The 24453-nt window shown below is 41.6% G+C and overlaps 1 protein-coding gene across 3 annotated transcripts in view; it reads left to right on the forward strand.

Annotated features, from left to right (window-relative positions):
- The first annotated feature begins 3015 nt into the window (after window positions 1–3015).
- The window catches only part of Mfn1 (mitofusin 1), a 51732-nt gene continuing 30294 nt past the window's right edge, over window positions 3016–24453 (forward strand). The window contains exons 1-7 of one of the 3 annotated variants that reach the window (XM_034499428.2): window positions 3016–3248; window positions 5335–5453; window positions 7582–7717; window positions 13040–13202; window positions 17307–17431; window positions 18556–18664; window positions 20852–20959. In XM_034499428.2, coding sequence (XP_034355319.1) covers window positions 5342–5453; window positions 7582–7717; window positions 13040–13202; window positions 17307–17431; window positions 18556–18664; window positions 20852–20959 — 753 coding nt within the window. In that variant the 5' untranslated portion in view covers window positions 3016–3248; window positions 5335–5341. Of the gene's footprint in view, window positions 3249–3279; window positions 3433–5334; window positions 5454–7581; window positions 7718–13039; window positions 13203–17306; window positions 17432–18555; window positions 18665–20851; window positions 20960–24453 lie in introns of those variants that run through there. The other 2 variants (XM_076932251.1, XM_076932252.1) reach the window with 2 other exon arrangements.

A 24453-nucleotide genomic window follows, 5' to 3' on the forward strand; every position in this document is an offset into this window, starting at 1 on the left:
TTTGTGGATTTCAAGGCTTAGAAGACCTCTAGGATTCTGGCTTGTGGTTGCAGACAGCTCCCTGGTCTGGTCTGTGGCTCTGATTGATCAGTCCTTGGGCGAATGCTCAATAAACTATCCCCGTTTGACTGCTATCAGTGTTGGTGTGGCTTGTGACTCCTGGACCCCAATAGGCATCATATCCCCTGAACTGTAGGTACTGACAGCTCCGAGATGCCATGTTGAGTGCTGAGAATCAAATCTGGGTCCTTTGGAAGAGCAGTTAGTGCTCTTAACTGCTGAGCCACTTCCCTAGCCCTCTACCTATTGGCGTAACACGTCTCCTATTTTATTTTATTTTTATGTTTAAGGTTTTTATTTATCTGAATTTCCTGGTGTGTATGTGTTTCAGGTTCAATTTTTGTTTGTTCATTGAAGTGAATCAACATCTTGTTTTTAATCAAAATTCCAATCATTCGATTTAACCAATGATGACATAGGAGCCAGATGCTGTGGTGAAAGCCTGCTAGCTCAGAGAGGCAGAGAAAACACCCAGCAGACCTTCCTCCTCAGTTCCTTCCTCCTTCCCAAAAGAAAGCTCTCCTTCTCCACACTGTCTGGAATGTCCCTCCCTTCTACTTCCTGTGCATCTATCTATCCATCCTCCTGATTTCCTCTTACACTGTTTTTTCCCCCTATGTTTATTTCCTGTTAACTCGTTGCTTACTCTGCCTCTTGACCTATGGTTGACTTTATTTAGTTAGTCCTGTTTCCAGTCATCAGAAAGCTCTTGTATTAAAGGTGTGCTCTAGGGCTGAGCCACACCACAACTAAAAGCAGGTTTTCCCAGTAAATACCATATTTTCTGAGTAAATATCTTGGGGTTCACAGTGGGATCAAATAGCCAGGAACAACTTCCTCAATAATATTAGTAATTCATTTTCCCATAGGGACTCATGATACTAATTTTTATCATGCATCAAGTGTTAGAACTTCGCAATGCATATTTCTATCAGGCAGAGTAAATGCTATTCCTAGCTTTTTGAGAGTTATCTTAGTGATTGTTATAATTTATCTTCCTCTATGTAAATTTAGGAATTCACCACAACTCTCAATTAGTTTATAAGAATTTCAGGAGGAATTGCAGTAAGGAATGACAAGATGACTCAGTGGCCTCTGACCTCCACATGGGCCTGACTGACCAATCATTCAGAAGGTAGAAAGGGCAGAACACAGGAAGAAACTGCCTGCACACCTCACTGTTCACTCCCACTCAGAGTCTCCAGTCTCCCTTTTCAGGCACTGCCACACTCCCATAGAACAGTCCTTAAAATAGAGGTCTTAGCTTCTGTACTACAACTGAAATACAACAACACTTCTACAGCAAAGTATGAAATTGCTCTTGGTCGTTTGCATGTAAGATTAATAGTTTTAGGGTTGTTTTTTAAGAAATAATTTTTGTCTTTTATTTTTTGAGATAGGCTGGCCTTGAGGCAATCCTCCTGCCTTCCCTTTCCAGATGCTGGGGTCAGCAAGCTATCATGCCTATGTCACCCTATCCCCCAGATGATGATCTCACTATATTGTCCAGAGTTAGAACTCATGGGCTTGAACAGTCTTTCAGCTTCAGACTCTCAGTAGCTGCTGTTATACATCTGCTTCTGATCCCCATCTGGAAAAGACTTTTGATACAAAGCTGGGCATGTAGCTCAGAGGTAGAACGTTTGAGATATAAGACTTTAAGTTCAATCTACAGCACTAATTAAAGATTAAAAAAAAAATAAAGCATTATGTGGAATCTCTTCCCACCCAGTACCTACAGCAACCAAAGTATCCTCATAAAATATAAATCAATTCAGAGTTTGGTGGCACACTTCTTTAATCCCATCATTTGGGAGCTTCAAGTTAGTGTGAGCTACAAAGGGAGATTTTGCCTCAATGCAAACAAACAAACAAATAAATATCACATTTTATTATTCTCAGCCAAAAGTTTTCCATTATACTTAAAATCCAATTTCTGTACGATGCGGTGTGCACACTAACATTTATAACACCAGCCCTTAGCAGATTTCAGCAGAATTTCAAGTTTAAGGCTCATCTGGGTTACGTAGTGAGAACCTGTCTTAAAATTCAAACTTATCTTAGCTTTTGTGATTCTACACCTGCCTTCCTTCCAACATTTATTTCTCTCACCCTCATCTCTCCAACACTCCACCATGCCTGTCTGTTATTTCATTCACCTTACCACTCACTGTCCTTCCTATGTGTCTTTGGACAGTTTTTCTCCAGATATTCCTAGTAACAGTCCTGGAAAGACCTGAGAAATGACATCCTTTCAGAAAACACACACCTATTTGGCTCCACCTTTCTCATTGTTCATCAGTCACTCTATCCTCTTGCCCTGATTTTTTTTTTCCATAATAGTAAGCACAGTCTACAACGACCTCATTCACTGTATTTGCTTGATAGTTACCTATCCAATAGAACCACTGTTTTTATTTATCCAGCTCTTGCAGGTGCCCATCAGTGTTTCAAGCACTTTAAACCCTAACCCATTTACTTCCCCACAATTCATAAAGTAGGCATTTTTAGTACTTTATAGATGAGGTACCTGCCATTCAGAGATGAAGGGGCTTCTTTTGCAAAAGCATCTCATTTGCTAACTCTGGAAAGACACTCCCAGGACTCTCAGTGGAGAAGTCAAACTGTTGACTTTTCCCCATTGGCTTGATAAACAAGCATCTATATGGTTTTGGGGCACCCCCGCCCCTCTCACCACTTCTCCCCCCACACCCTAAGATAACTATGCACATCTTTTCATACTTGGCGCCTCTCAGCTTTGAAAACTCTAAAGGGAAAAACTAAGGGGAGTTGTAAGAATGAACAGAAAACAGCCCTGTGGTCATGAGACCTTGCCCAAAACAAACCTCACCTTCTGCCCTGAAGGAAAATGGCGCCCTTAATATATGTAGTTCCGGTCGCAGAGCAACAGCCAATAGAAAATCCGAACCACCGGAAGTGGCCGCCCCTAGCCCCTCCTTTGGGCACCTCCCATCTCTTGGGAGGATGAGACAGCCAAGGAGCTGTGGCGGAGCTGTGGTTGCTGGGTGACAGTGGAGAGCTGGGACAGAGTGAGTGTCCGCTGCCGGGTGGCGACGCCCGAGGTGACCTTCGAGCTCCGGACAGGCGCAGCGCGAGCGCCCTGACGGGCCGGGGCGGCGGGCCGGGCAAGAGCGACGGGCGGCCAGCCTGTGGGAAGGCCTGTCCAGGTAGGAATCCACCCGGCTGGGCAGGCTCACGGCCCACGCGGCTTCCTCTCCCCACGCACCTCCTCCGCGCCGTCACTTCAGGATTCTGGAGGGAACCACCCTCGTGGTGGCCACGGCGCTTCTTTTCACGCACACCAGCATTAGTGTGTGATTGTCTTTGGTGGCTTTCCAAAGGAGCTTCCAGGTAGAACGTCTTTTACTTTAAATCTAACATTCCTTTAAGTTTGGGGACTTGTGGCTTGACGCCTTCCTGCCTCCTTTTAAGTCTTGACTCCGTAATTGTGACGAAAGCTGCTGCCTTCTGGCTGCCTGCGCTGCATTGTGACCCAGGCATTTTATTTTCTACCTCTACACCGCTAATTGGAAAAGTTAATAATTTAGTTATGGTTTGAGATCGTGGCTTCCTCTCACTAGCCTAGTTCTCTGGAGTGCTTAAGAATCACATGCAGACACAGCTTAGCTAAACTAGTTCCATCTTCACTCAAGGAAAATAAATTAGGAAATACAACCAAGATTTTTGTCACTAGCTTTTACCGATTTTACATTTATTTACATATTTACTCTTCCAGGACTGAAGATTGAGCCCCTCACAGGTCTCACATGCTAAGCAAGTGCCACAGTACCCCCAAACCCGTTTCTAAACGTTTCTTTTTTGAGGTAGATTGCCACTAAGAGACCCAGGCAAGCCTTGATCTCACTCTTGTCTCTGTAGACTTGAATTTTCAGATTTTCCTGTGTTAGGCAACACGAGGGGAGGCAAATTTCACCTGTGTTAGTGGGAGATCACCCAAGAGTAGTCTCTGGTTTCTGACTAAATGGTTTCTATAAATAAATAATACTAAAAAATATTTGTTCTATTTGGTCAGGTTAATTTTTGCTGTTAGGGAATTGAGGCATGAGCTAGCAGGTATCAGAATAAGCATGGTTTTAAAGTGTTCATTAGTTTTTTTGTGTGTGTATGTTTTCCCGGTGTTTGTGTATGTATGTTTAACCTCAGTTCCTGTCCAATGCCCTTGGAGGTCAGAATAGGGCATAAGATCTCCTGGAACTGGAGTTACAGGTGGTTGTGAGCTACCATGTGGGATCTGGGAACCCAGTTTAAGTCCTGAAGAGCAACAAGTGTTCTTAACCGCTGAGACATCTGCCTAGCCTCAGAAACATGCACATTTCTTATTTATTTATTTTTTTTTGTTTTGTTTTTTGTTTCTTATTTGTTTTTGAGACAGGCTTTCTCTGTGTATCCCTTACTGTCCTGGAACTTGCTCTGTAGACCAGGCTGGCCTTGAACTCACAGAGATCCGCCTGTCTCTGAGTGTTGGGACTATGTGCCACCACTGCCCACCACTGCCCTGTTTATCATATGGTTTTAAAAATTACATTTGTTTTATTTGTGGAGGTGTTAGGCTTTCACAGTTCGTGTTTGGTGGCAGAGAAAAACTTGCTAGAGTTGGCTCTCTCCTTTGACCATTTGGTTTCCCGGAGATTGAACTCAGGTCCTCAAGCCTAGCTATACAGCCTTTACTGGTTGAGCCATTTTGAGGGATTCAGAGTTTTTTTGTTTGTTTGGGTTTTTTGTTTTGAACAAGGTTTACCAAGGCTGGCCTCCTTCAGCCTCCTCACTGCTGGGATCACAGGTGGGTGGCAACACACCTTCTTTATCATTCAGCTTATTTTTTTTTTATTATTATTTCATGTGTATGGGTGTTTTGATTGTATGTATGTGCAACCAAATTTTGGTGCACCGTGTGTGTACCTGGTGTCTGTGGAGGCCAGAGGAGGACATCAAAACGCCTGGAACTAAGAGTCTCAGACACTTGTGAGCTGCCATGTGGGTGCTGGAAATAGAACTGGGTCCTCTAGAATAGCAGCCATTTCTCTTTAACTGCTGAACCACCTCTTCACGCCCCTTATTCAGTTTAAGTAGAGCTTTGGAGATGAGGAAAGCCCTGCTATGCTTTGTTGTCCATGTAAAACTGGATTTCCTGGCTTGAGTGCACCTCCTGCCTCAGCCTGCGGGTAGCTGAGACTCCAGGCCTTTATCACCCAGAGGCTAATTATTGCTTTTCTAACCATTTTCTCACCCTAGGTGCATAATGGCAGAGACTGTATCTCCACTGAAGCACTTCGTGCTGGCAAAGAAGGCCATCACTGCAATCTTCGGCCAGTTACTGGAGTTTGTTACTGAGGGCTCACATTTTGTTGAAGGTTGGTACCTCATAAACTAGTAATTTTACTGTTGAAAATGTGCACAAGTGTTTTACTAGGTCAACTTTAGTTCTCTATTTTACATTTTTGAGATCAGGCTTGCCTTGAAATGGCTGTGTAGCTTCCAATGGCTGTAAATTCCTGATCCTCCTGCCTCTGCCTCCTGAGTGCTGTGTGCACACACAGGTATGTGCCCGGCTCAGGTTTAGTTGTGGAATTCACATTGTTCTGTATTCTGGGAACGATGCCATAGTGACTGAAAACAACTTCACAGTTAAGAAAAGAGTAAGGTACTAGTGTGAGTGCTTTATGATAGCAAAGATTTCTTTCTCTCCTAAGATTAGTAGGTGAGGGAAACTCGTCCTCATTTTAAAGGCATGCTGACGATAAGCAACTTGCTCAAAGTCACAAAGCCGTCAGGCAGTCTGTATGCAGGGTGTCAGGTCTGTGAGTGTAATTGCTTTGTGGGAGGATAAATGTTTACCTTCGGTTTGTGTTACTGCTCAAAGATAGCCCCAGTTGTCTCGCCACAATATATTAATTTGGAGAGAGCCATTGGGATGTCCTCAGGTTTTTACAATATCTGTCTGTTATGTTTACAATGAAAAGTGAATTCTTAAGACTTATCTCCAGTGACCATGGGGAAGCATTTAATTTCTTCGTTGAAAAAAACACCTCCTTTTCTTATAAATCTCTGTCACCAGATTTTGAGCTTCTTCTTAAGTCTGGAACTTAAGTATCTTCAGTTCCAAATGTAACATAATTTAAGTTTCACTGAGTGAAAAAACATTTGTTTTCAGTTTGGGAAGAATTTGAGTTAACAGTGACTTGTGAAAAAATATTGTTTCTTATACTTGATAAACTGAAGTTAAATTTCGCAATCTCGTGTTTTGCATCCTGTCAGTTGTAGATCGAACACTATACTGGGAGCTAGTGAAAAGGCAGGATTTAGAATCTGAATTTACTTTGACTTAGAAAAAAGGCTAGGAAATGGGAGCATAAATCAGGAAGTGTTGAATGAGAAACAGCAAGGACTGGCACTTAATGTAAGACTTTACAAATTGCAACCTTGGCTTGGAGGTGCAAGGGTTCAAGGTCCTCAGAAACAGAGCAAGTTCAGTGCCAGTTCTCCGTTACTCACAAGTTGCAGGTGTTTTATGAATGTTCTTGAAATCCAGAATGAGGTATGAGAAGCTCAAGCTTAATCACTTGAGCCCTGAGTTAGTCTTAAATGTCTCCATGTCTTAGCTTCAGAATGAGGCAGAAAGAAACATTAGCTGTTTCTCTTATTGCTGGAATGAGAAAAGAGTGAATGAGGCTCTCTCCTTTTCGATGATCTTGGAATGCCTTCCATCATTGCCAGTGGTTATGTGGACAGTTACCTCGGTTCTGGTAAGCTGCACTTGAGTTCAGTCTGTAAATACCTTTCTACTTTTTCTTACTGATAGACTGTTGTGTTTTTTCCTGTGGGAATCCACATGTGAGGAGGTAGCAAGGGCTTGCCTAGCTCACAGACTTACCCACCTTATTAATTTTACAGCTCAGCATGTAGAAGTCCTTTCCAGCTTAAGATAGGATTGAACAAAAATACATGGCTATAAACTTCTTATTTCTTCTTTAAAACTATATTTGTGTTTCATATATGACTTGTATTTTCGAGCCCTACAGAAGTATTAAGTAATCTGTTTGACTGAGTCCTTGAATTTTATTTTGGTTTGTTGTTGTGTTTTTTGTTTTTGATTTTGTTTTTTGAGACAGGGTTTCTCTGTAGCTCTGGCTGTTCTGGAACTCTTTGTAGATCAGGCTGGCCTTGAACTTAGAGCTATCCACCTTTGCCTCACTTCTGGGACTCAAGGTGTGTGCCACCATGCCCAGCCCTTGGAATTGTTAACAGTCTTGAAATTCTTTCAGGCAGGGATAATCCTTGCAGAGGGCATTTACATTTCAACCAGATACCCTGACACACACATTTAAAAAAAGAAGAAGAAAAACTCCAAATACTCAGATACCATGAACATTTTTATTTTTCAAGTGACATGTTATATAAAACAACCCAAAATGTATACAGTTGTATCATTAGCAGGACTTATTTTATAACACTTTATCTAATACCGTTTCAACTTTGAAGCAACATACAGGAATCCAGAACTTTATCGAATAGCGACTGAGGATGATCTGGTGGAAATACAGGGCTACAGGAACAAGCTTGCTGTCATCGGGGAGGTGCTGTCTCGGAGACATATGAAAGTAGCATTTTTTGGCAGGTAAGCCATTATCATTTCATTTGAGGTTCTTTGCACAGTCACCTTTTTGTGCTCATACCCCAGCTTGTCTGATGACTCGGTGGGCTGCCTTCCTCCTCCCCACAGCAGTTTCTGCTGGGGTTAAGTATTGCAGCCGCTAGCTTTCCACTCTCATTGAAAGTGGACTTTGTGAGAGTTGGGATGCTTTTTACATACTCAGCTCATTAAGGATTGGCTGCACCCCCACTCCCCTCCTTTTCGTCTCTTTCCCTCCCTCCCTCTTCCCTTTCTTTCTTTTCTTTTCCTTCCTTCTTTTTTTCCTTCCTTTCTCTCTCTCTCTTTCTTTCTTTCTTTCTTTCTTTCTTTCTCTCTCTCTCTCTCTCTCTCTCTTTCTTTCTTTCTTTCTTTCTTTCTTTCTTTCTTTCTTTCTTGTTGTTTTTTGAAACAGTTTCTCTGTATAGCCCTAGCTGTCCTGGAACTCACTCTGTACACCAGGCTAACCTTGAACTCAGAGATCTGCCTGCCTCGGCCTCCTGAGTGCAGGGATTAAAAGCCTGTGCCACTACAGCCTGACCAAGGATTGGCTTTTAGTTGGTTAGAAAGATGGGGAATGGGTAATGAAGGACATGATTTTTGAATTTTTTTTCTGTTTTTTCTTCTTGAGATAGGCAGGGCTTCATGTAGCACAGGCTGGGCTCCAGTTTGCTATATAGCTGGGGCTAGTGTTTTGGCCTGAGCTGCCCTACATTTGGAGGCCAAAGCGTCAGGGACCGCTCTGTCAATGTTGGACCCGCACTGCCAAAGCCTTGGGGGCTAAACTGTTAGAGCCTGCACTGCCCCAGGCTGCTCCAGTCCTTGGGTTGGGGTTCAGCAAGAGAGAGTGTGAGGACAGATTCAAGGAATGGAGACCAGACAGAGTGTGATTCAATCCCGTTTATTCTTCAGTCTCTCTTCTTCTCTCCAAGTCCCTAGTCTTGAGTTCCTAGTCCCTAGTTCCTAGTCCCTAGTGCCTCCAGGTTCCAAGTTAGTTCTTCTAAGTGCCTGGTGCCTAATGTCTAATAACTAACTCCAAGTTGTACTGTAAGTTGTACTCTCTAACCTAATTCCTAGTTCCAAGTTGTACTCCAAGTTGTACTGAACTCTTCTGTCTGCCTCTTGCCTTTTATATGTCTCACTTCTAAGCCATGCCTCTAAGTCACGCCTTTAAGTCATGCCCTTAGGCCTTGTCTCTAAATCTGATCTCTAAGTCACGCCCTTAAGTCTCAGCTCTAAAGCACAGCTTTAAGTCTCACACACCCAAGGGAAGATCCTGGGTATCTAAAGCAAGATGTTATCAGAGTGTGCTCAGCTGTGGTAGGTTATTGTAATCAAATCTCTTTTCAGGGTATATGGCTCAAGATGGTTGCAAGGATGATAGGTGCTTTCTGTCGGCTGCCCACAGGCTAGCCTTGAATCCTGATCCTACAAGCTTGTGCCATCATATCGAGGTTATGAGTTATTGTTCTAGGTTTATATTGATTATTTTAATTTTCCTGAGACAGGGTCTTACTGTGTATCTTTTACTGTCCTGGGACTATTGACATAGACCAGACTAGCCTTGAACTCACAGAGATCTGCCTGCCTCTGCTTCCTGAGTGGAGTGTTTGAATTAAAGACACTTACAACTGTACATTGATTAATATATGTATCTTCTAGAAGACTCAACTCATGATTCCCAGAGGAAAGCAGGGAGCACTGTATGTCATTGTGTCCAGGTGATCAAGTGATCTTCGCCACATCTGATCTATTCATGTAACCCTCAGGTGTTGGGCTGGAGATGTGACCTATGATTTAAAAAAACTGCCTAATGTACCCGACCCTGGATTGATCCTCATCACTGCAGAAGGAAAATGGTTATTACTTTCCTGCTTACTGAGTGCTGTGTTCACCCCTTGGGACGGAGACAAGTGACTGTGTACTTCATGTCTCAACTGTCCTTTTTGTTTTTTAACCAGTAATGGTGTTTATTTACTAAACTCATGTCGTAGAACCAAGCTGTTTCTCGTCTTCTGGCCTTTGCAGTTGTAATTGTTGGTGCCTACATTGTTCTTCATATCTCCTGTCAGTTGTTACTTTTGGCTACTGCATCCTAAAGATTCCTTCTCATTTGCTCTTCATTACTCTGCTTTTTTGAGACAGAGTAGCTAGCCAAAGGGGATCATGAACTGGTTCTTCTGTGTTGGCTTCATTTTTGTTTCTAGTAAGTAGTAGTAATATTGTGTGTTCTGGGTAGGGATTGGACCAGGCTGTATTGTATTCTTGGCAGGCGCTGTATCGCATGGCTTCATCCCCATTCTGTTCCTAAAGTATCCTGTTTAAGACTCTCTAAGCCTCTCACAATGTTTTATTATTTTGCTTTACTATTTGAATTACTTAGCACAATATTCTTGGGGTCTTACACAAGAGTTCAGAAAGAGGTAGTCCCATGAAATAGGCTCCACCTAAGATCAGGGTGAGGGAGTAAGGAGAGACCTTTAGATGGTGGTAACTGATGTCTATTTTGAGACAAAGAGATAAGAGCGGATGGTCCCGGACTTGCAGTGGCTGACGTCACTCTCTGCCCATGCATGATGTTGCAGAAGTAGTGTGCACTCCTATGCAGTAGAAGATGTATTAGGGTGTGGCTGGGAGCCTCAGTTCCTAGTCAGCCATCTGATCACTAGCTGTACGGTTGGGGAAGTCAGGTGTATTTGTATTTCACCAGCATATTTTTAACTTGCTGTGGGTTTATTAGCCTGTAAACATCATAAGCTAAGGAATATTAGTGTTGGATATGAGCTGCCTCAAAGCCCATTTCTTGCAGAGAGTGGTAAATGGGAAGGGAGAAGGAATCCTTAATGTGCTTGCGTTTGAGATCCTCGGAACATTAGCAAGACAAGGGAAGAGAAGCAGTCCTATTTGCCAAAGCTCTCACAGAGCATGGAAAGTTCTGTATACTTTATGTTTTGAAAAGTAAACTGAGAGGATTTACAGTTAACAGTTAAAACATTGGCATGGAATACAGAGGACAGATGGTATGGAATAGGAGGGAGCAGGCAGAAATTTGAAGAGTCTGGCTTATGAGGTTAGAGAGTAACAGGGGCAGGAGAGATGGCTCAGTGATTAGGACCATTCACTCTTCTTGAAGAGGACTAAGGTTCAATTCCCTCTAACTCCACTTTCAGGGGATCTAATGCCCTGTGCCAACTTTCATGAGCAGTACATGCACAAGGCACACATACACATAAATAAAAATAATTGGGGTATCCTAGAGATTAATTAGAAAGGTAAGAATTACAAATTAGTTGGTTGAATGTCACTCATTATGGTAGGTTTATGAACAGATGTTTGTGTTCACATGATGTAGATGTGTATTATTGATGCTTATTAGGCATCCAGATAAAGTCCCAAAATGCCAAGTTGGATAATTTAGATTGCAACCTAGGTAAATACTAGGAAGTTTAGAAGCTATTGGTGATTGAGATCTGGGGAGTTGATGAGATAGTTCACAGGGAAAAGACAGAATGATAAGTTGGTGGGAACAGGTCAGGAAACCCAAGAGTGGTTGGGATAGTGTATTTGTTATTGTCCCTTTCTATCACAGGCTTGCTAAAATCCTTAGGATTTCCTGAGTTAGGAATAGCTTTTATTATTTATAATGCGCTCCTTTGATCACACCTGAATTTATGCTAATGAGCCTGAGTGAGGTAGGGCAGCCCTTAGATAATTTTAGGTAGGTTAGGGCTGGTCATTAAATGATTTGAGAGTGAGAAAATTTGAGTCCCTAGGAGGTGGGTGGCTGGTGGCTGGAGAGAAAGCTTTATGAAAACACTTGAACAGATTCACACGTGGTGGTACATACCCATGGTCTCAGTACTATCAGGTAAGGGGAGGACTGCTTGTGCTTGGGTGTAACTTTAAAGTCTGATTCTGTGGTTTATAATGTGCCAGGGGTCTTGACATCATTGGTACTTTCCCAGATTCTAATGGGGGTAGAAGACCCAAACTAATCTTTAGAATCACTGCTGTACAAAGTAATCAGAGGAGAGGGTTAATCTTTCAGGAAAAAAAGTATTTTTTTTAAATTCATTTTCTTTTTATGTGTATTATATTTTATCTGCATGTTTGTGTATCATATACATGCAGTGCCTATGGAGGTCAAACAACAGTGTGTGATCCCCTGGAACTGTGTGGGTATTGGGAACTGAACCCAGGTCCTCTGAAAGTGTAGCCAGTGCTCATTACTATTGAGCCATCTTTCCAGCTTCAAAAAGTTACTCTTAAAGGAGGGTCACAAGCATTCTAGGTTATGGTATACTATCATCAGAAGCCACTGCTGTAGTGAGTAAGGTAGGTATGATCATTCCTGGCTATTTCCTAGGCAGATTGGGAACAATTTCCATGAAGTGAAAATGTGCATCTTTGAGAGAAGATACTGTTTTCTAGCAAAGCGGAAGGCTCCAATTAGCTTCTGAGAATCGGGTGGACTGATTGGACATCAGTCTCTGACGAGATGTTCCTTGGGTTTCAGAAATGTATTGATTGCTGTGCATTCATAAGAAATTGTCTAGAACCCAGACAATTAAACACATTCATTACATTGTACATCCTGATTTTTAGTTCAGACAGGACACAGTGGAGACAACTTGTCTTTGTCCATGAAGATTGGGGTCACTCAACACTGAAATTGTTTGATGTCTTCACTCACATGTCTGGTACAGCCGGGTGGGCTGGAGTACTTGAAGACTCAATTGGCCACCTTGCCAGACCTCCCTTCTGCTGGACTTAAGTGTGGCACAGCAGTCAGTGAAGTTGACCTCTTCTGTGGCAAGATTCCCAGTACATGTGACCCAGGAAACAGGAAAGAGCTGCCTTGCCTTTTATGTTCAGCCTTGGAAGCCACCCAGTGTCACTTGTGAAGCAATTGCCATCCAGCCCAGATTGAAAATGAGACATTAGACTTGTAATAGGAAAAATACCACAAAATTTTGATGTTTGTTTTTTAAATTGCCACAAAAAGAAAGCAACAAAAGCTAAAGGAAAGTTTTCTTCTGGTACTTTATTTTCTCTAAATGCACATTGCTAGTATTTAACAGTGCTAATCTTTCTTCTTTACCTGTTTGTTTTACTTTACTCTGTCTGTGTAGCTGAACTCCTGGTGGTCCTGTCTCCTCTTCCCAAGTGCCAGATTACAGGTGTACTCCATGATGCACAGGTTGAGATTGTCTTGTTTTAAAAAGTGCTGTCTGTGAAACCAAACACTGTGAAAGTGTTGGTTTGAACCCAGTGACGAGTGTTTTTACTCCTGTTTTGCATGTTCCTTAGGACAAGTAGTGGCAAGAGCTCTGTCATCAATGCAATGCTGTGGGATAAAGTCCTCCCCAGCGGGATTGGTCATACAACCAACTGCTTCCTGAGTGTCGAGGGGACTGATGGAGATAAAGCCTACCTTATGACTGAAGGGTCGGATGAAAAGAAAAGCGTGAAGGTATACTGCCCAACCCATAATGCACCTGCAAATACCTATAATTGTAAGATTTTTGTAGAATGTCCTCTTGGATAGACATGGAAGAACTAGTGATACTTATTTTGACAGCTTGCAAAGGCATTGCTAATATTTTGAGTTCAGAAAGTGTTTTTCTGAGAGCTAAATTACTGGAAGCATAAAGTTGTTAACTTGTTTTTATTAGGGATGTAGGGGGATAGAACTCAGGGCCTTATATATGTTAGGTAAATTCTGCCATTAGTTCTGTCCTTAATTTTAAATAAAAATAAAATCAAGGTCCTTTCTATTTTATGTGTATGAGTGTTTTGTCTGCATGTGTGTCTACCACATGCATGCAGTGCTATTGAAGGCCAGAAGAGGGCATTGGATCCCCTGAACTGGAGTTAGAGACAGTTGTGAGCTTCTGTATGGGTGCTGGGAATCGAACTGCAGGGCGGTTCTAGAAGAACAGCCAGTGCTCTTAACCACCAAACCATCTCTCTAGTACCCAAATTAAGAGTTTTTTTCTAGAAATTGAGATTTAGTAAAAATAGATTATTATTAGAAAGTTGCTTTTTAATCTTAACTTTGTCTTTTTTTTTTTTTTTTTCCCCTTTTTCTTTTGAGACAGTGTCTCACTATGTTGCTATTTCTGGCTTAGAACCTCCATGTAGAGCATACTGGTCTTGAACTCACAGAGATTTGCCTCCTTTTGCCTCCTTAATGCTGTGATTTAAAGATATGTACCACCATGCCTGGCCTTTGTCCTTTTAAAAGCTTAAATTCTTTCACTTTAGGAAAGGTTACTAAGCACATTCATGATTAAATGCGGATTTCTGAGGCTGGGATCAGTAATGATTTGGGTCCTTGCACATGGTAGCAAGGGTGCCTGAGCCACATTCCTAACTCTTCCTGACAGGTCCACCAGCTGTGGGACAGCATTCATATATAGGAGCCAATAAGGGCTCTTCTCATTCAAACCACCACAGGCATCACTTACTTTGTAGTTAAGTTTGCCAGATTCGAATTTGATTGATTTGTGGTGAATTATGTGAGTATTGGGAAAAATTGCTATGTGATATCTTATGGACACAATCTCTTATTTTTCCTGATCTATGCTCTCTGCTTCAAGTTCTCTTCCTTTAACGTTGTCTCCCTCCCCTGCTCCCTAGCTGAAATGACCCCAAGGAGTGGTTCCCTTTAAGGTAATAAACTTGTATTCCTGTACAGTAGTTTACTATCACAACTGTAACAGCTCATACCTCATTGAGTACTTGCCTCCTTACAGTTAGTATTCTGTATTTTGAACATTTAAAATAACTCACACCTTAAACAAAGCCAAGCCATGGACTTTGGTAGTGGTGGACTAATTCAGGGCAGGCAGTCTCTGAGTTCCAGGCCAGCCTACATGGTGAGACCTTGTCATAAACAAGACAAACGGCTTAAACCTCCTATTACATTTTATTTTATATATGAGTGTTTTGCTTGCACATATGCCTGTGTACCATGTGTGTGCCTACTGCCGTGAATGCCTGAAGAGGACTTCAAATCCTGTGGAATTGAAGTTATAGATGGTTGTTAGTCACGATATAGGTGATGGGAATCAAACCCTGATCCTCTGTAAGAGCAACAAGCACTCTTTAACTGCTGAGCCATCAATTTCGTTTTATTTTTAGGTGTGCATGTGTGTGTGTGTCCACATGTCTGCATGTACACTCACTGAGAGGTGTCAGCGATGATGAAAACGGGGGATACATGCGCATGAGCCATTGCTGGCGGAGGCCAGAAGACAGCTGGAGTTAAAAGCAGTTGTGAGACATACCAGAGTGGGTGCTGGGAAGCAAACGTGGATCTTCTACTGGAGCAGTACCCACTCTTAACTGCGGAACCATCTTCCCAGCCCTGTGTCTTATTTCCTTAATTTTTTGTTTGTGATGCTGGGGAGCTAACCCAGGGGCCTTGTGTTCATTCAGCCAGTGCCCAGCCTTTATGATCATACAATCCTGTACTAAGATTGCTGTATAGGTTTATAAATCTATCAAAATGTTTATTAAAATAAGCCATATTAATAACAAATAGGGGCTTAGAGAGACAGTTTTGTGCTTAAGATCACTGACTGTCCTTTCAAGGGACCCAGGTTCCATTCTTAGCAGAGCAACAAGCATGCGTGTGGTACACCAGAAAAACATGCTGACAAATCACCCATGCACATAAAAAGTACATTTAAAAAACAAATTAACAACAATGCATAACACTGTCACTATAGATATTTGCTTCAGCCTCATTCAAGACTCTTGAGTACCTTTGGTGAGTAGACATTTCTCTAAGCCCCTGATTTTTTGGTGTCTGGATATTTCTGCCTATATGTATATGTATCAAATAGGTGTTGATGCCTGTTGAAGCCAGAAGAGGGTGATGCCCCCTGGGATTAGAGTGGGTGGTGGTTCCTTGGAAGTAAATCCAGGTCCTCTGGAGGAGCAGCCAGTGCTCTTAATCACCAAGCCATCTCTCCAGCTCTGCCTTGTAATTCTTTTTTTCTTTTTTTTTTTTTCTTTTTTTTTGGTAAAGAAAGGTTCACATGTAGTCGAGAGGTGACCTTGGACTAGCTATGTAGCCAAGTATGACCTTTCTACCACCCAAATGCCACAATTATAAAAGAGACGTGTCACCACATTCTGTGTATGCAGTGCTAGGGACAGAGTATGAGGCCAGGTGCCACTATACCAACTGAGCCACGTTCCCAGCTCTAATAGATGCTCTTAGTAAGAACTGTGGTGCTGTGTGAGCTATGGCCTTTCCTTAACTTATTTTCTAATTTTGCTTTAAGCCTCTTGTGCTGTTTATTTAACACATATATGAGTTACATTAAATATGTGCATTGGTTTTATAAATTAATATGCCTGAGACCTTAGCTTGAAAAATAGGAATGATTTGGGATTTAAATGATAGGGGTTTTAAGAAGGTTTTTGTGAATAACTGTCTGTCAAGAGACAGAAAAATTATTTCTTGAAAGACAGATTGGCTCTGCCTCACAGATTTGAGTGTGGTGCCTCACAACTGATCTTAGCACCTCAAGGAGCTGAAGCCTGAGGGTAGTCATGAGTTTCGGCCAGTCTGGGCTAGAGTGAAAACTTGTCTCAAAAAAGGGGTGGTGGTGTTTGAATTGACATCTCTTACTTCAACAGGATATTTACATTGATTTTAGAAACATTTCTTCTAAATGAGTTTTCTGTTATAACTAAGCAGTACACCCTCATTTCAGAAGAACCAGAAAATACAAGTTTTCAAAAGCTGCAGACTCCATCACTCATTCTTCACTATGAATAGCACCCATCGGGAGTGCCATTGGACTCTGTTACTGGTGTCCTATTTGTTTGATGTTTATGTTTCCAAGCCCTAATTGTTTTGTAGCTGGTATGAGGAAACTTCCTAAGAAAATTTTTTTCTATTTGGTTGTTTTAAAACCCAGGTGTCTTGGGCCTGAAGAGATGGCCCAGTGATAAAGAGTGCTGGCTGCTCTGGCAGAGGACCTGTTTGAGTCCCAGCTCCCATGTAGCAGCTCTCAGCTCACAGCCATCTGTAACTCCAGTTCAAGGATATCTGATGCCCTTTTCTGGCCCTCAGGCAAACATATGATGCACTGATACACATTCTAGCAAAATACCCCTACACATTAAACATATATATACATATATATACACACACACATATATATATATATATATACACACATATAATATACACACAGATATGTATATACATACACATATATATTTCAATGTGATATATATACACACACACACACACACACACATATATATATATATCAATGTATATATACCCTCATATATCTCAAGATGGTTCAAGTGGTTTTATTTCAAACCATTTGAAGTTCAATTTTCAATTTTGCAAAAGTGGTTGTTGTTCAGTTGGGCTTCGTGGTACACACCTGTAAATCCCAGCACTAAAGACACAGAAATAAGATGGTGAGAGCAAGGCCAGCCTGAGCTACAGTTAGCACTAGTTTGGGTTAAAATCAAGTAGATGTTGTGCCAAACCATAGTATTTTTAATTTTTAATTAAACCTTTCTTTCTTTCTCACTTTAGACTGTTAATCAGCTGGCCCATGCCCTCCATATGGATAAAGACTTGAAAGCTGGCTGTCTCGTGCATGTGTTTTGGCCCAAAGCAAAATGTGCCCTCTTGAGAGATGACCTGGTTTTAGTAGACAGGTAAATTTACATCCGAATTGTGTTTTCTTTGGGCTTACTAAATAGAATAGTGCTGTTTATCACACTTCTTTGATCAAATACCTGACAGAAAGCAGTCTGAGGGAGGAAGCATTTAGTTCATCGTGGCAGAGAAGGTGCTGCAGCCAGGGCAGCGGTCAGCAGGAGCAGGAGGCAGTCTAGACCTGTGCTGGGAAGTGGAGGGGACTCCTGGCCTCTGCTCCTGCTTCCCTCTCATGTAGCTGGGGAATCCAGGAGGATTTCATTTTCTGAAGTTAATGGAGTGCTTTTGGAATTTTTCCATTGCTTTCATTAATAACACATTTTTATGTGGCTTAAATTTTATTTATTTAGTTGTGGCATTGGGTGTTGAATGCTTTTGCTTGCTATGCAGCTATTCTACCCTGAGCTGCAGCCTCAGCTCCCATGATGTATTTAAAATTATCTTATCAGTGCTTGACAAAGTAGCACGTATCAGTTGAATATTTTCCTTACCTATAATATTCAAAGGATTCCAACACTTTTGGTTTGCTTTTTGTTTCCTCAGTTAAAAATGTAATGCTCTGTCGAAACTATTCTGTTTGATATTTTTGTTTGTTTTGTTTTTTTGAGACAAGGTTTCTGTATAGCTGTTCTTGTTGTCCTAAAACTCACTATATCGATCAGGCTGGTCTCGAACTCACAGAGATTTGTCTGCCTTTGCTTCCCGAGTGCTGGGATTAAAGGTATGCTTCACCATGCCTGACCCCAGATGTTTTGTTGTTGTTGATGTTGTTTTGATTCTTTTTTTTTTTTTTTTAAGGTGTGCTTCCAAGTGTCATCTCTAAACTGTACTGAATATAGCTAATTGGAACAATTTATTATTATTTACCTCATCTGTTTTTATCATTGGTACTTTTTTTCCTAGCTTTAGGAATCAAAATATGAAAGATTGAAGTATTAATTTATGTTTCTCATTTTGTCAAAAAGATTAAAATTTTCTAGGCATCAGATTGATGAATAAGAAAAATTCTGCCTTTTAGACTTGAAATGATAGAAAAGATTTTTGTATTGTTTTTATATCTGTAACCCAAATTTTGTTTTTTAACAAGCATTGTATGATGCAGTGTTTGCTTCCTTCCCATTAGCCCAGGTACAGATGTCACCACAGAGCTGGACACCTGGATTGATAAATTCTGCCTTGATGCCGATGTCTTTGTTTTGGTTGCAAACTCAGAATCAACACTGATGAACACGGTAGGATTTACTCTGGCTATGCTTGGGTAGCATCCACTTGAGTCCTGTGAGGTGAGGGACTGTCAAGTGATGAACTAGGAAGAAACTGAGACCAGAGGGCTGAGGGCTCTTTCTGGCTTGCTATAGTGTTTGCTGGTTTCAGTAGCAATCTGGGCTCAATGGATTTAGCGTCTAGTAAGTGTTTGTGGGTTTAAGGTGATACAAGTGTGACACTGACACTCAACGCTGAGTGTGTGTTTGCCTGGAAGAGCACGGGCACTAAGGTTGTTAAGGTGTTGACTTACTAGTCTTTAATAAAATCTAAACCCTCCCTCCTCCTGCCTCTCTGTCATGTATCAGGCAGAGCTTCTTCTCTTCAAGTTCCCATCCTTTCCCAGCTTGATGCACTGTAGGTTTAAGCTTATGTGTGTTTACCCTGAGTTGGAACGTTCTTTATCCAGATTGACCAGATTCATTCCAAATAAATATTCAGAGTTTAGATTTCTAATATGCAAAACAGTAACATGCTATTAAAAATTGTTATTCACCAAAAGTATCTGAGTGACTGAGCTTGTAGCCAAGGTGTCACCAATGAGGCCTGTTTTGTTTTTACTATTAGAAACACCAGGCTTCTGTTGTAATTCTGGTAGTGCTTGTAACCTTGTTCTGTGAGAAACTGCCCAAGTGTTTGAGATATTTTAGAGGACTGCCATCATTTGGGTGATGGCCAAGTCAAGGCCTTGCACAGTGTCTAGGGATGGATCTGACTAGGATCTTGTCTAGGATCTGACTGGGTCTATGCAATAAAGAATGGGCAAACAGATAAAAAGATAGAAAGGCTGGGATTGGAAGGGCTGGGTTTTCTGATGGAGAAACCACAGCCCTCTGGGTTGTCAGTGTGTTTATTATATATGTGTAATACAGAGGCAGGGTTACTGCAGACAGCTGAGAAAGGATCTGGGTTATTATAGATAGATAAAGGGGCACAGTTAAGTACAGCTCAACAAGGAGACAGGTTTAGTAGGAGCAATCTCAGTAGGGAAGCAGTCTTCAGATTGTACGTATTTAGAGGGAGAAAGCTATGGTGGACATTTCTGCACAGTGTCAGCATCCCCACATGGACCATAGAAAGGCCTTGTTGTTTTCCTGAGCCTGGCCTGGAGGAGACTGTTCCATTTTCCTCTGTGTCTGAGGCCTATGTCAAACAACACACACTGAGGAGGACTTCACTCCCTCAGGGCTCTCCTTGATGAGCAGACTTCTCAGCCTCATTCTGACTTTGCAATCTCTATTTATACTGTTCTCATTTGTTTTCTCTCTGACATTAGGAATCTAACTCAGCTGTACATGTGTAAGGCAGGCACTGTCTCTGAGCCACACCCCTGTCCTGTTGATGCTACTTGGTACATGCAGTGTGTCCACTTCTGAACTCTTCCTCTTTCAGAAATCCATAGTAAGCTGAGTGTAGTCACAAGTCTATAATCTCAACACTTGGATATAGAGATATTCAGGGTCATCTTTGCTACATAGTGAGCTCAGGGCAGGCTTGGGCTGTGTGAGACCTCATTATCACTAGTTGCTTCCTTCATGGAGCTTTACCTGTTTCAGCTAGCTATGCTATCTATGTTTTTGTCCTGAGCAGACATGGACATGACACGTACTTCACAGTATTTATATAATATACTTCACTTGGACTAAGCCAAAAAGCCTAGAGGTGGCCCATGGAATATTTTCGCTGTTACTAGAGTTTGAACAAGTATCTTACATTGCTAATTACTTCCCTAACTTTTGTTATTGTCGAGACAGGGTCTCACTGTGTAGCTCTGGCTTGTCTGAAGCTAACTGTGTAGAAGAGCCTCGGACTCACACAGAGAGAGCTGCTTGTCTCTACCTTGGACTAATGGTGTTCCACAACCACAACCAGTAACTTAGCTAACCCTTAAAAATGATATGAAGTAACTTGTAACACTTGGGGTTATTATCAAACAGTCGTTTTTATGTCTATACATACAGATTGATAAGTATTAGTTGAATTTCAAGAGAGCCTGGCAAGAGCAGGAACCTGCTCTTCTATGTCTTGGTTTCTGAGGGAAGGGTAAGTGTTCTCAGGGGTGGGAGGATCCTTTTTCTTGGGTCACTGTGCTCTAAATGGTTCAGTATACATGTAAATAGAAACTATTTTTAAAGTGTTGTATTGGTATTTTTCAGGAGAAACATTTTTTCCATAAGGTGAATGAGCGGCTCTCCAAGCCAAACATCTTTATTCTGAATAATCGTTGGGATGCTTCTGCTTCAGAGCCTGAATATATGGAGGATGTAAGTTTTTCTCCCTTTGTTTTGAACTGCAGTCATGTACATTGTTGTCTGAGAAAACAATAGACCTCAGAGGGTGTCTTGAGAAGTGAATCTCTGATTGTGAAAATAATACGAATATAACTATACCTCATGATACACACTCTAATCCCAGACTTGAGGTGTAGGCAAAAGGATCAGGAGTTCAAAACCAACATGAGTTGTGTAGTAAGCAGGAGTTTGAGGCTATCTGAGCTATACAGGACTAAAAAAACTAAAAGAAAAAAAATGGGTTTTAGAAAACCCATAGGGGTTTGTGGTCGGCATCTGAAATACTAAGCTCCTACTTGTTTCAGGACTTGACCCTTCTTTTTCTGTTTCACTTTTTCTTTTCCTATGTGATGTTTTGCCTCTGTGTATGCCCCGTTTACATGGTGGATGCCAGGGGAGACGAGAGTAGGGCATTGGTAGAGCTGGAGTTGTAAGGCAGGTTTGAGCTGTCACGTGGCTGCTAGCCACTGGACTCAGGTCCTCTGGAAGAACAGCTGTATTATTAGCCACTTAGTCATCTCTCTAGCCCCATGTTTAACTTTTTATCAAAGTATAAGATACGTCATAACAGAAACATGCCTACCTGCATCACTGACTGATGTGCCTGACTCTGGATTCACACTGGTTTCACACACCTGCCTTAGAATGCAGGTAGAACAGCTGAGCACCCTTGACGCCCAGAGCTCCTCGTGGCCTTTGGCCTCCTTCTGTTTTGGTTTCTTGCTTTGACTTTGATATGGAGTCTCTTGTGTCACTGAGGTTTGCCTTTAACCTTTCATCCTCCTGTGCATACCTCCCTGGCGCTGAGATCACAGGTATGTGCCTCCTGCTTTACATGGTGCTGGGGATTGAACCTAGGATCTCTTACATACTAAGCCTATGTTTTCCACTTACTTTAGAAAAAAATCTGGCATTTAAGAGCCAGGTGTGGTGGTGCATGCATTTTAATCCCAACACTGTAGATAGTGGTTCTCAACCTTCCTAATGCTGTGACCTTTTAATACAGTTCCTCAATCATAAAATCATTTTGTTGCTGCTTCATAAATATAATTTTGCTATTGTTGTTAATCATAATGTAAATGTCTGATATGCAGGATGTCTGATAAGTGACTCCAAAGGGGTCATGACCCACAGATTGAGAAATACTGCGCTAAGACATAGGGAGGTAGATCTCTTGAGTTTAAGGCCTGCTTGGTCAAAAAAGTGAGTTTCAGGCTAACCACGCCTATGTAGTGAGATTCTGTCTCAGAACAAGGCATTTGATAATGTGTTAGTCAATTTTTTTTGTTATTATTACAACATAGTTGAGACTCATGGTTTCAAAGGCTCCAGTTGGTGGTAAGAGTGTGAATCACAGAAAGAGCAGCTCACCACAGGGTGGCCTAGAACAGGGAGGGTGGGAAATGAACAGGCCTGTCCTTGATGACTTTGCACTTTTCCTAGAAACACCCTCACAGACACTAATCTCCTAGTTCTCTGTTTAGTCAATAGTAACCTTCACAGTATATAAGTAGTATGTATTTACTTTTTGTTGGTATTTTTCTGATTTTAGTTATGTGGTTTATGAACACGAAACATTGTTCTTCTTCTCCTCCCCCCACCCCCCAAATCTCTTTCTGTTTCCTGCCTGCGTGAATGTCTGTGTGAGCTTGTCAGAAGCTCTGGAACTGGAGTTAAAAACAGGTGTGGGCCATCATGTGGTTCCTTCGAATTGAATCCAGGTCGTCGGGAAGAGCAGCCAGTGCTCTTAACTGCTGAGACATTTCTCCAGCCCCTATTCCATTACTCTTTAAGGAATTGCAGAATTAGGACATCCTTGCAGAATAACTTACTAGCATTTCTCAGCATATCTCTTTAGCTTAAATTTTGTGTGTGTGTATTTATGTTGTAAGACACTTTGTCCCTGTAGTCTAAGCTAGCCTTGAACTCTCAGCTGTCCTTTCCTCCATCCTCCTGAGTGCTGTGATCCTTTGCATGTGCCACCAAACTTACTTTATTAACAGTGCTGGGAATTGAGTCCAGGGCTTCATGTGTGCCAAGCAGACATTCTACTAACTGAACTATGTTGTAACCCCAGTTTCCATGTTTGTTTGAAAGGTTTTTTGTTTGTTTTGTATTTGTTTTTTAAGACAGGGTTTCTCTGTGTAGCCCTGGCTGTCCTGGAACTCACTCTGTAGACCAGGCTGGCCTCAAACTCAGAGATCCACTTGCCTCTGCCTCCAGGGTGCTGGGATTAAAGGTGTGCTATACACTGCTTGCTTTTTTTGTTGTCAGAGATTCTTTTTGGTTGTTTTTTGTAATTTTTTTTTGTATTTTTTTTTTTTTTCTGATACTGGGGACTAAATTCAGGGCTTCATGTGTACAAGGTAAGCACTAAGTAGTTGCATCTTCAACCTGGTCTTTTCCCTCTAACAGGGTTTTTTTTAATATCCCAGGCTGGCCTTGAACTCACTTTATAGCCAAAGATAGACCTTGAACTCCTGCTTCTACCCCAAGATTACTTGAGATTACAAGCTTTTGACACCATAGTTGGCTTTCTTTCTATATGCTTATGAACATATCTGTGTGGGGTATGTGTACATTGATGTGGGTACCCAGAGAGGCCAACAGACGGCACTGAATCCCCTGCAGCTAGAGGCACTGGTTGTGAGCTACTTGAGTCGTTGTGAAAGCCCCGAGAGTCTTAAATACGGAGCCATGCTCTAGTCCCTGTCTCCATGTTCTTAAGAAAAATAGACTTACTTGAGTCGTTGTGAAAGCCCCGAGAGTCTTAAATACGGAGCCATGCTCTAGTCCCTGTCTCCATGTTCTTAAGAAAAATAGACTAAGTGTTGATCTAAAATGAAGACAGTGGCTTTATTTTACATTCCTATTGTAGCACTTCCTGATTTTAAAGGTATTAACAACCTCACTGAAGAAGTTTGGAAAATAACTAAAAACTAAAAGCAACACCCATTTTCTTAGGTGTTGCATGCCTGCCAGTATTATTAATATGCATATTATTTTATGCATATCATGGTTATGCATATTATACCCTTAATATAAAATTAACTTTTCCCATTCAATTAGGTAGGTATTAATACTTGTTTGTGATGTTTTGTAATGCTTGAGTGTAGTATTTGATGATCAAAAGGAAGATTATTATGCAGAGATTTTCTGACATCAAGGATCAGACTTCATTTATTGACATTTCCTGCATTTAATACATATATAGGGACAATTAATATGTATCACTTTATGAGTATTACTGCAGCAGGTTATGGAAGAAAGTTTATTTGGGTTTCTGGTTCCAGAGGGACAAAGGTCTGTCATGGCTGCAGGCGTGGCAGCTGGAGAAGAAGCTGAGGGCTCAGGCATGAAACAGAGAAAACAAACTGGGAGTAGGGGGAGGCCTTGAAGTTCCCAAAGTCCACCCCTATGACACTTGGTCTGGCAAGATCAAACCTCCTAAGCCTTCTGAACAGTGC

This window comes from Arvicanthis niloticus, chromosome 4, assembly GCF_011762505.2.
Source record: "Arvicanthis niloticus isolate mArvNil1 chromosome 4, mArvNil1.pat.X, whole genome shotgun sequence".
In the NCBI taxonomy this organism is placed as follows: Eukaryota; Metazoa; Chordata; class Mammalia; order Rodentia; family Muridae; genus Arvicanthis; species Arvicanthis niloticus.